The sequence below is a fragment of the Pygocentrus nattereri genome, chromosome 6 (assembly GCF_015220715.1).
Source record: "Pygocentrus nattereri isolate fPygNat1 chromosome 6, fPygNat1.pri, whole genome shotgun sequence".
Lineage (NCBI taxonomy): Eukaryota > Metazoa > Chordata > Actinopteri > Characiformes > Serrasalmidae > Pygocentrus > Pygocentrus nattereri.
Window position 1 is genome coordinate 3,539,774 of NC_051216.1, and position 12,792 is coordinate 3,552,565.

Genomic DNA, 12,792 nt, shown 5'->3' on the forward strand with positions numbered 1-12,792 from the left:
TTGAGAATTCCCTGGTCTTTTCATCTGACATGCATGATGTCTCTGCATTATTTTCAATGATCAGCCATAGTTCTCAACTCATATTGCAAGCTTGACTTGGTCAGACAAAATTAAAGGTCTACAAAATTAAAAGGATTCTACAATTCCTTTCCAGGAAGCCCACTGATGTTTACCCAGGTCACTATACAGAGTTCATTAAGCAGCCCTAAAAGAGAACCTTAGGGAACACCATAATGCACTCTTAAATGTTTTACACTGACAATTTGGTGTCTGAATGCAAAGACCTAATCCAGATATAAACTTGTTTGTTTAAACCTTATTTATCCCTTCAAACATTTTTGATGTTCTAAATCAACCAAAGTGCTGGCTTTTTTACTCAAACCAAACTATTAAAAGAAAATCACAGACGTTGCTCAGCACTACTCACCGCTGGCAGGGGCTTCTTCTTGGCACAGTTGATGCCCCCAATTGTCACCATGTTGGGCATTATGGGTCTAGGATGTTCAAAGGTGAAATCAAACCTCATAAGCCAAACCGCACCATGGCCAAGAAGCTGTTTATAGGTACTGTCCTTCTTGAGATATCTGCTGACCAGCTCATCAAAGCTGGCATAAACAAAGTGGCAGAGAATCAACTCAAACTCACTCATGAGCATGTTCTTGACCCTCTGAGGAAAATTCATGACATCTGTGTTGCCTGTGAACAGGCGTGGGACATAAGAAGGGGGTGAGGGGCACTGGGCTGCTTCCAGGTCCAGTCCGCAGGGCAACCCACGCAAGAAATAAACGGCAGGAATTGAGAAAGCATCAGCGATGATTGTACCACAGGGCAGGAAAGGGTCAGTCAGCATGAGATCGAAGCCTTGCTCCCGCAGGCTCCTCATCAGAGGCTCATCATACAGCAGGCCTTCACAGCCTTTCACTTGCATTTCTGTGAAGCTCAAAAGCCGCCCGATATTTTCAAAGATGTTAGAAAGCTGTGGAGCCTCAAACGTCCCCTTTTTAAACTTGTCCATATTGGCATCCAGATCAGCCTCGGTGTAGGGTACCTTGAAGGTCCTAGTGGTGTAGCTGCCATTCCGGATATAGTAGTTAGCCTCAGGGACCAAAACCATCATCTCGTGGCCTTTCCGAGACAACTCCTCCACCAGAATCTTCATACTGAGCCAGTGGCTGCCGTCCACAGGCATGACCACTATCTTCCCCCCTCGTACTGTCCCTATAGAGGAGCAGCAGAGCAAAGCCAGCAGCCCCAGAACCACAACGCTCTGCATTCTTCCCAGGCCTCTCTCAAAAACCCTTTTGAAAACAGTACAATGAGACAGGAAGGACCCTCCCAGCAACACTGAAGCAGACTGAGCTCAACTCGGTCTGACTGAGAGCTTTTATAAATTCCTACCTACGTGCAGTGGTAAAATCTCAGAGTAGCTCAAAGTCCACAAACGAGGTAAAAGGCTTTAACCCTTTAAAGGCCAGTGGTCAGCATGTGGGTACAAGTCAAGTCAAAAAGCACAGAACTAGATCTTGCACATGTTAAGAAAACAAAGCATTCTGTTTAATTGAGTTAAGCCTATAAGTATTATCACAAAACATCAAATCAAGTCAACTTAAAATCTGATGGATTTTCCACTTGGAGTCATACGACACATCCTCAAACAAACGAAGTCTATTGTGTTTAAAATAAGATATGTCCCATTTTTATTACTCAACTGTTTTCAGTTGTTGGTTACTTTTTTCAAATATCATGATATTTACTTGATAAATGTTTGTTTGTTTGTACAGCCTTGTTGAGTAAATCTGCTTGCATACTGGATGTGTCTTTCTCCTTGTTTTAATGCTTCACTACCTCCTATTTCAGGAATTCTCAGCCTTTTCCACCTCAAGGCCCACCTGTTTATCACCAGAAAGCATAAGGCCTCACATTAAAACTAAGTTTTTGCTTAGGAATTTTATTTTGGGTCAATTTTCAACTTTTTTAATGTTCTGAAACATATTATTGAACATAAAATACCAACAGGTTAAGCAGCATTAGGTGGGATGATTTTAAATTGAGTACAAGGTTTTTACAATGTATTTTTCCCACTGATGAAATTTTGAGGGGATTGTGTTTTAGGCAAAACATAAAGCTGCTTTGTGCACTGTTGTTTCAAAGAATTTCATTACAAAATGCATAACTGGCTCACAATAGACCATTTGCCCCACCACAGTGGGAACGAGGACCACCAGAGTTGCTTTTCAGCCCAGTAGTGGTCCACAGACCAATGGTTGAGAACATTTGGTGATGTTTCGGTAGCGCTGTAACTGTTTTGTTAGTGGCAAAATTGAACGTGCGATGATTTCTTTCAAATAAAAGAAATATAATGAAGGTATAAGGTCTCTTCATGCAAAACAATTTTAGTCTAAAATCCCAAATGCATTTTTAGCTCCAACCTTCGGGAGACAATTCGGTCGAATCGTCCATATACCAACACGCTTTTAATGCCTAAAACTACCAAAGCCTCGAAACTAGCACACTGGACAAAGCCTGCTGGTTTGTGTGGGGCATTTTGGTGAGGTCAGTCTATTGATGATGGTGAATAGCAGTGTTAGCTCATAGTAATATTTGCATTTGGAGTCTTTAATGGTCTCATAATTCAGAGGACCCAGTAACATTCATAGAAAATATGTACACACAACAAAAAATGTCAGCTTGGTAACATTATTGCTCACCACTGAGTGCATTAGCAGAGATTCTTTAAAGTGTTATTCATTTCCCCCCAAAGACAAATCGATAAAACTTTCTATCAATGTCACCTTTGTAAGCATCTATAAACACACTTATAACATGTTATAATGCATTCATAAGGCATCATAAACAAGGCTATAAATATTTGTAAAAATGCATTAGACATTGTAGCCATGCTTATGATGCATTATGAATTGTTAACATAATGCATTATAAGTACTGTTCATAACACATTATAAGAGCTCATAAGCTGTATTAGTCCGCTCTAAGTAAAGTGGAGCGTACTGGACTAAAGCCTCCTCCAGGGTTCAGACTGAGGCTTCAAGTTGAAGAATTTACTGAAGGATTTACTGAAACACTAAAACACAATAAAGCTCATTACAGGCTTCAAATATCAGAGTTTAAACTAGAGCAACATCAGAGTTTCACCCAATGTGGGAAAGTCAATGTTCACCACTGTTAATGTTCACCACTGTTAATGTTCACCACTGTTAATGTTCACCACTGTTAATGTACACCACTGTTAATGTGCACCACTGTTAATGTGCACCACTGTCAATGTTCACCACCGTTAATGTGCACCACTGTCAATGTTCACCACCGTTAAGGTGCACCACTGTCAATGTGCACCACTGTTAAATGGTGTTAACAGATAAATCCAGCTTGGAGTTAATAACACAGGCACTGGCTGCGCAGTGTCAGCGAACTGCACAAGAGGAAGTAAAAGCATGAATGATGGTTTCCAGGTCTTTAAAAGACAGGATGCACCTGAGCGCGCCTGAGCTGAAAGGAGCTAGCTTTCACAGGACTGCTTCTAACACTTAAGGGCAGAATTAAAAAGGACACTGAGGGTTTCTTTCACTGCTGTGTTCATTAGTTGATAAAAACCCCTAGATATTATCTTTCATCTATAGCCACAGCCACACTTCAACTCCTCACTGCTCATCATACAGGCAGAACTTACACATTAGTCTCATTTTTTAATATTAAATCTAATTAAATCTTAACATAAATAAGCAGAATAATAAGTCTAGAATCCAGTATGTAAAAGCTGGTCTGATGGTGTGTTATAGAATGATGTAGTAGCTGATATTTGTACAGACATTATGGATCATAAGTTTTTATTTGGTCGATTTTATAGATCATAAAAAGACCAATTAGAGAGAGACTGTACACAACAACTGCTGTAAAGTAGCAAGAAGCTGATTGGATGGCAGCTCAATATTTACATCATCTTAATTCTTTCATTAAATAACATTTTTTCCCGCTCAGGTTCCTTTTCAGACAGTCTGTTCTGCAAATCTCACTTGTTAACAACTCTATAAACTACTGTCCGTTTTTATTGCTGTTGTTTTGGTAACACTTTGCTTCTGCAACAGAATATTGATATAACCTGCCATAAACATGTCATAAAAGTTCATATCCATTGCTAATTTTTGCTGTGTACTCCACTTGGCCATCAAACATGACATCTGTTGTAACGATCAGCAACAATGGTGCCGCAACGCTGTTATATAACTAAACAAAACCGGCCTGGACAGCATTCGACACCTTCCATCTGGCATGTTTGTGCTCAGGGCTCAAGTGAAGTGCGGTCACTGGCTTGAACTGAGAGCACGTTCAGGTTACGTCCTCATGGCAATGGAACAAGTGAGTCTAGCACATCGACAGCAGATGGTGCTATAAGACAGGAAATACTGCTTCCATAATTCCTCACTTTGCAGGAAATGGAAGAAGTGTCAGTTTTACAGACTGCACTGAAAGGTCGGAGAGGGTCGGTCAGCCTGAGATCGAAGCCTTGCTCCAGCAGACTCTTCGTCAGAGGCTCGTTATACAGCAGGCCTTCACAAACTTTCGCTTCTATCTCTGTGACGTTCATAATCAGTTTCAAATTTTGGTAACACTATCAATGTCATGTTTGTAAGCATCTATAAACACATTTATAACATACATATATAATATACACTGCATTCATATGGCATTATACACATGGTTATAAATATTTATAAAAATTAATTACACTGAATTACACTTTATAGCCATGTTTATTATACATTAGGAATTGATACTATAATGCATTATAAGTAGTGTTAATAACATGTTATACTATCAGAGCCAAATGTGAAGTAAAGCAAAGACACTTTTTACGCCCTTCACTCTGTAACACTACAGTACAGTACAGTAATGCTGGTTTCTGCTGGCGTTCTATTGGATATGCAGTGTTAAGTGTGTGCCAGGCTAATGGTGGTGAACATTACGGTGGTGCACATTAATGGTGGTGCACATTAACGGTGTTGAACATTAACAGTGGTGAACATTAACAGTGGTGAACATTAACAGTGGTGAACATTAACAGTGGTGCACATTAACGGTGGTGCACATTAACAGTGGTGCACATTAACAGTGGTGCACATTAACAGTGGTGTACATTAACAGTGGTGCACATTAACAGTGGTGTACATTGACAGTGGTGAACATTAACAGTGGTGAACATTGACAGTGGTGAACATTAACAGTGGTGCACATTAACAGTGGTGTACATTGACAGTGGTGAACATTAACAGTGGTGAACATTAACACTGGTGCACATTAACAGTGGTGAACATTAACAGTGGTGAACATTAACAGTGGTGAACATTGACTTTCCCACATTGGGTGAAACTCTGATGTTGCTCTAGTTTAAACTCTGACATTTGAAGCCTGTAATGAGCTTATTGTGTTTTAGTGTTTCAGTAAATCCTTCAGTAAATTCTTCAACTTGAAGCCTCAGTCTGAACCCTGGAGGAGGCTTTAGTCCAGTATGCTCCACTTTACTCAGAGCGGACTAATACAGCTTATGAGCTCTTATAATGTGTTATGAACAGTACTTATAATGCATTATGTTATCAATTCATAATAAGCATGGCTATAACATGTAATGTTTTTATAAATATTTATAGCTATGTTTATGATGTCTTATGAATACATTATAACATGTTATGAATGTGTTTATAAATGCTTACAAAAGTGACATTGATAGAAAGTGTTGCCAAAATTTTCAGCAACACTGGAAGGTCCTGAAGCTGTCAGTTCTAATTTCTTTAAACATCTCCGTTATAGCATCCAGATCAGCCATGGTGTAGGGTACCTTGAAGGTCCTAGTGATGTAGCTGCCATTCCGGATATGATAGTTAGCCTCAGGGACCAAAACCACTATCTCGTGGCCTTTCCGAGACAACTCCTCCACCAGAATCTTCATACTGAGCCAGTGGCTGCCGTCCACAGGCATGACCACTATCTTCCCCCCTCGTACTGACCCTATAGAGGAGCAGCAGAGCAAAGCCAGCAGCCTCAGAACCACAACGCTCTGCATTCCAACCAAGCCTCTCAAAACCCCTTCTGAAAGCACTACAGTGCGGCAGTGATATGCCCTCCAGGCAACACTGAAGCAGAATCGTGTGAAGCCTTTATCTCGAATCAGCTCTGACGGATATATAGCAGTTATTTGATGTTATATAAACATGTGCTGTGCAGTGGAGTTATCACACAATAGTTCAAATTCCAGAAAGTAGGCAAGAGGTTTTAACGCTTGAAATCAACTGGACATCACGTTTTTCACTGAAGGCTCAATCTGTAGAGGTTCAAGAATAACAATGAATTCACACTAGTTAGTGAATAATAGTTTACGTTTATCAACAGTTCATTTAAAAACAAAACAAAACAAAACATTGTACTCAGTTTTCAAAGCCTTTTTGTTTGGCTGTCTGTTCCTCAAACCTCAGAGAAATGAAATGCTGTGGCTTCCAGTATCATGTAATTATCTGCATTCTTACCAGGCCTCTCTCAGCCACACTACAGTAAGACCGGGTGTCATGAGTGGCCCCTCCCAGTCCTGTCCATGTGTTCGTGTTTTGGTTTTGTAACTCCTCCTATGATTGTTTGCACCTGTCCCTCGTTTTCCCTGTTATTTAAGCCCTGTGTTTGCCGCTTGCGTTTGCTGGTCTTTGTATAAGTCTTTGTATGAATGTAGTGGTCTCTGTTTCATGTCCTTGCTCTGTTGTTTGCTTCGTTGGACTCTGTTTGCTGTTAGTTCTGTTCTGGTTTGTGTTCTGTCTGAACCCCATTCTATCCGTGTTGGCTATATGACCTTGGACCGTTATGACCCTGATTCTGGATTTGCACTTAATACATCTCGCTTATCTAAGCATATGCGTCCGCCTCCTCGCTCCCCGTCACACCATGAAGGACCCTCCCAGCAACACTGAAGCAGTCTGAGCTCAAGTCTGGCTGTGAGCTGTTATATAATCCTGTCTGTGAAGTGGTGTTATTGCACAATAGTTCAGCATCTACAAAGTAGGTCAAAGACTTGAGTGCCTTCAGCTGCAGGGACCCATTTGTCCACAGTGCACTCATAACTACAGATGGTATTTTCTTACTAAACAATTCATAAAGGTGTTGTAACTCAACGCCTTCCCGTACCTAAGTATTAAATTCAATAATTGTATGGTACCAAGTTACATCAGCACCACCAAGATCATTCGCTCATTCAACACCAAGTTTCAGTACCTGGAGTGAGGAGCTGGCCTTATCAGCATAATTCAATCAGTAAAACTGCATGTTCCAAGACGTCCATCTCAACCGTGGATGGGGCGAGACCTTTTTCCTGTGTCATGCTGCATTCCAGTTACCATACATGGACAACAGTCAGTCAAGAGTTAAAGAGCTGTGGTTGGAGGTGAGCCGTGGCAGATGGTCTAACAGGGTTTCAGTGGATTCAGGGCAGTAAGTTTGGGCTAAACTGGTTTGTTCACTCTGTGAAAAGACGGGTCTACAGAGAGAACAATGACCGGGACCATTCAGAGTCTAGAACGACTGAAAGCACAAACTGACTGGAAAATAAATCCGAGGAGAACCGAAGCCGAAATAGGCCCCAAAGCCAGCCCGAAATCCAAAATTTTGTCAGGTCCATGTAGCAGACCTCTGGATCTAATTGCCTGCGTGATGTTTTTCAGACATATTTCAGAGTATTCTTCTCCGGAAGAGAGCGAGAGAGAGAGAGAGAGAGAGAGAGAGAGAGTGCTCAATGAGATACTTGCTCTCCAACTGAAGAATCACCTTTGTGCTTAGATGCTTCTGGGAAACCAAGCAAGCTTAAGTTAATGCCTGTTCTGCTGTCACGTCTCATGGGAATGACGAGTAGCGAATGACTTGAGCAGTGAGCAGGAAATGTCACAATCATTCAACTACCTTCTGATCACAGTTTGGAAAATTACTTCCAAGCGGGGTCCTTCAGATGTGTTTAAATCTCCGTAATCTTGTGTATTTAATTACTTGGTCTGAATGACCAGTTTTATTGACTTCACCTGTATGTCAGTTACATCTGCTTGCTAAGTCCTGTGTAAGTGCAATGGGGAAAAGTGCTAAGTTGACAAATATGGTGAGAACTTTAAGGCTCAGTCAGGATTAAAAGTTTAGTCCTGAGCATTTTTTTCCCCAAGTACAAAAATCGGTGAATGTTTCTGCACTTTACCGACCAATGGAGGCCAAGTATCCTATATACAATGTGATGAATCAGATCAGTCTTTTATACCTTTTTCCTAGAGGGTACAGCAGTGTCTACAGTGCTGTAAATTATATATATGCAAAAAGATCAAACCTGCAAAGCACAGGCATTTCCAGACTTATTCTACAGCGTTTCGTGAAACAAAAGTAAACCTCGGAAAGATACAACATAAAGCAGCCCTGCTCTCTGATAGTGTTAACAGGCAATGAATCTGATGGAGCATACTTGCCTCAGGATCTGTTCTTGAAGATTAAAGCGGCCAACATGAGTTACACACACACACACACACACACACACACACACACACACACCGACAGCTGTTTAGAGGCAGACGGGAATGGGCAGCATCGGCTCGCTGACATTACTGATGAGGTCAGGACAAATATCTCATGCAGCGCAATAATTTCAGTAAACTGACTTGTGTAAGCATCTTCCATGCTGTGCTCAGATTTCAAACTACACTTAAAACAGTCAGTACACGTTCTGACAAACAGGCATCACTGGCAACGTTGTTAACTAATGAACATCAGATCCACAGTGTGGGATAAGTTGGAAACTGCAAACCTGATTTTTCAAATTTTTTTAGGAATTCAAAGCAGCCCTGAGGTTTGTGGGACGTGATCTTGTAACAAGGACGCCATGGGAAACCATGAGAAGCTGAAGGCGAAGCTCAGGGCAGGGCAGGGGGTGATGGTGCACTCGTCAACACTGGCTGACGAGCAGCACGTCTGTTCTTAGCACATGGATGTAACAAGTTTGGTAACCGTTTCAAAATTTTGGATGCTCTAAATCAACCACAGTGCTGGCATTGTAACTCAAACTCAAAACTCTGAGCAAATCAAACAAAGAAAAAGACAGATGTTCATCAAAACTCACCGCTGGCAGGGGCTTCTTCTTGGCACAATTGAGGCCCCCAACCATCACCACGTTGGGCATTAGGGGTCTAGGATACTCAAACGTAAAGTCATACTTCAAAAGCCAAACCGCACCATGACCAAGAAGCTGTTTATAGGTAGTGTCCTTCTTGAGATATCGGCTGGCAAGTTCATCAAAGCTGCCATAAAAAGTCTTACAGAGGATCGACTCCACTCCCGCCATGAGCATGTTCTTGACCCTCTGAGGGAACGTCATGGCATCTGTGTTTCCTGTGAAGAGCCTTGGGACATAAGAAGGGGGTGAGGGGCACTGGGCTGCTTCCAGGTCCAGTCCGCAGACCATCCCACGCAAGAAATAAACAGCAGGAATCGAGAAAGCATCAGCGATGATCGTGCCACAGGGCTGGAAAGGGTTAGTCAGCATGAGATCGAAGCCTTGCTCCTGCAGGCTCCTCATCAGAGGCTCGTCGTACAGCAGGCCTTCACAGCCTTTCACTAGCATCTCTGTGAAATTCATAAACGTTTGAAACGTTTTTGGAACATCATAAAGTCCAGGAGCCTTCAACATCCCTTTCTTCATTATATCCAATGAAGCATCCAGATCAGCCACAGTGTAGGGTACCTTGAAGGTCTTAGTGGTGTAGCTGCCATTCCGGATATGATAGTTAGCCTCAGGGACCAAAACCACCATCTCGTGACCTTTCCGAGACAACTCCTCCACCAGAATCTTCATACTGAGCCAGTGGCTGCCGTCCACAGGCATGACCACTATCTTCCCCCCTCGTACTGTCCCTATAGAGGAGCAACAGAGCAAAGCCAGCAGCCCCAGAACCACAACGCTCTGCATTCCTACCAAGCCTCTCAAAACCCCTTCTGAAAGCACTACAGTGTGGCAGTGATGGGCCCTCCCAGCAACACTGAAGCAGACTGAGCTCGACTCGGTCTGACTGAGCTTTTATGTAATTCAGTGGTGTAAAGGTTCAGAGTCCACAAACTAGGTGAGAGATCAGTGCCTTGAACTGCCAGGACCCTTTTGTCCACACTGCACTCTCATTGCCACAGAATATTTGCATTATTTTCTTATTAAATAATTAATAGAGATTACTGAATATTCCATAGTAGTTAGTGAAAAATAGTTCATTAAAAATCGTGGTACTCAGGTTTTCGAACAAACACTGTCAGACTGTGCACTGGACAAACGCCTTCACGTATCTAACTATTAAATTCAATAATTGTATGGCACCAAGTTACATCAGCACCACCAAGATCATTCTCTCATTCAACACCAAGTTTCAGTACCTGGAGTGAGTTGCTGGCCTTATCAGCATAATTCAGCCAGTAAAACTGCATGTTCCAAGACGTCCATCTCAACCGTGGATGGGGCGAGACCTTATTCCTGTGTCATGCTGCATTCCAGTTACCATACATGGACAACAGTCAGTCAAGAGTTAAAGAGCTGTGGTTGGAGGTGAGCCGTGGCAGATGGTCTAACAGGGTTTCAGTGGATTCAGGGCAGTAAGTTTGGACTAAACTGGTTTGTTCACTCTGTGAAAAGACGGGTCTACAGAGAGAACAAAGACCGGGACCATTCAGAGTCTAGAACGACTGAAAGCACAAACTGACTGGTATTATTTTGTCTTATTGTGGGTGTTTATCCTGCACTGCTTTACTTTGGTTCCTGCTTTATTTATGCCTAACTGAAGAACAAATAAGCGTAAACGCACCTTTTGGCTGTGATTTCTTTACAATTGTAGGACGGACAATAAATACTGGTTAACAGGTCACTGCTTGGGAAAAACAGGTGAATCTCTGAGTGAATGTGCGACGGTGATTAAGCCAGCAATCACACTGGTCTGTCTGAGGAAGAAAGTTGATAACAGTGGCCGATTTGCTTATTTGCATTATCTACTGTTCTTTATCAGCCAGAGAAAGTCATGATTGACTCCAGTGGGTCTGGATTTTGATTACGCCAGCAGGCTGCAGCGTTTCAGAGAGAATGTAGAAAGACGAGGCTACTCTTCAGTCTTTTGTGTTAACTGAACAGCCCTTGTGTCCCCCAACACTGCGTGAGAATCGTCCAAAGACTTTTTAAAGCACTAAACATCCCATTTTAAAGCACAGCTAAAACAGTAACAGCGGCTGCCTTGCAGACTGAACTGTGCCCATATTTAAGTCTGTGTGTATGAATGACAGCCATACAGGGTCAAAAACCACATGACCAAGTGCATTTGAGATCCTGAACACCTCCACACAGACCTGCAGTTAGCACTATGCTAATGTCCTTTAGAGGCTGAGTGGAACAACAGCACCACTGATTGGAAAACCAACCTGAGGCACACCCAAGCTGAAATTGGCCCCAAAGTCGGCCTGAAATCCAAAATTTTCTCAGGTATGAGTAGCGGACCTCTGAATCTGAATACTTGCATAGTTTTCTTTCAGCCTTTTCTGATAAACAAGTAAATGTTGGAACAGTAAAATATAAAGTGATCACTTGCAAGAAGAAGCGCTAGAAGACCAAAAGTATGCACAAAGCCTTCAATTCAAAGTCAAAGTGTCAGCTTTTTTACTCAAATTCTGACCAAATCAAACAAAGTAAGAGACAGATGTTCAGCCAAACTCACCGCTGGCAGGGGCTTCTTCTTGGCACAATTCAGGCCTCCAACCATCACCATGTTGGGCATTAGGGGTCTAGGGTACTCAAACATGTAGTCGTACCTCATAAACCAAATTGCACCATGACTAAGAAGCTGTTTATAGGTAGTGTCCTTCTTGAGATATCGGCTGGCCAGTTCATCAAAGCTGCGATAAACATTCTTACAGAGGATCGACTCGACTCCCACCATGAGCAAGTTCTTGACCCTCTGACGGAACGTCATGGCATCTGTGTTTCCTGTGAAGAACCTTGGGACATAAGAAGGGGGTGAGGGGCACTGGGCTGCTTCCAGGTCCAGTCCGCAGGGCAACCCACGCAAGAAATAAACGGCAGGAATCGAGAAAGCATCAGCGATGATCGTGCCACAGGGCAGGAAAGGGTCAGTCAGCATGAGATCGAAGTCTTGCTCCCGCAGGCTCCTCATCAGAGGCTCGTCGAACAGCAGGCCTTCACAGCCTTTCACAGGCATCTCTGTGAATTTGATAATCATTTCAAAAGCTTTTGGAACATCAAAAAGTCCTGGAGCCTCCAACATCCCTTTCTTAATTATATCCAATGAAGCATCCAGATCAGCCTCGGTGTAGGGTACCTTGAAGGTCCTAGTGGTGTAGCTGCCATTCCGGATATGATAGTTAGCCTCAGGAACCAAAACCACCATCTCGTGGCCTTTCCGAGATAACTCCTCCACCAGAATCTTCATACTGAGCCAGTGGCTGCCATCCATAGGCATGACCACTATCTTCCCCCCTCGTACTGTCCCTATAGATGAGCAGCAGAGCAAAGCCAGCAGCCCCAGAACCACAACGCTCTGCATTCCTACCAAGCCTCTCAAAACCTCTTCTGAAAGCACTACAGTGTGGCAGTGATGGGCCTCCCAGCAACACTGAAGCAGACTGAGCTCGACTCGGTCTGACTGAGCTTTTATGCAATTCAGTGGTGTAAAGGTTTAGAGTCCATAAACTAGGTGAGAGATCCGTGCCTTGAACTGCCAGGACCCT

At 42.7% G+C, this 12,792-nt stretch overlaps 1 protein-coding gene across 7 annotated transcripts in view; it reads right to left on the reverse strand.

Moving 5' to 3' along the window:
* LOC108413752 (UDP-glucuronosyltransferase-like) overlaps positions 1-12,792 on the reverse strand; it is an 80,437-nt gene that overhangs the window by 7,554 nt on the left and 60,091 nt on the right. The window contains exon 2 of one of the 7 annotated variants that reach the window (XM_037539292.1): positions 9,143-9,763. The exons of 3 other annotated variants lie outside the window; for them this stretch is intronic. In XM_037539292.1, coding sequence (XP_037395189.1) covers positions 9,143-9,763 — 621 coding nt within the window. Of the gene's footprint in view, positions 1-427; positions 1,372-9,142; positions 10,116-11,762; positions 12,745-12,792 lie in introns of those variants that run through there. 3 more of the 7 variants (XM_037539290.1, XM_037539291.1, XM_017686406.2) reach the window with 3 other exon arrangements.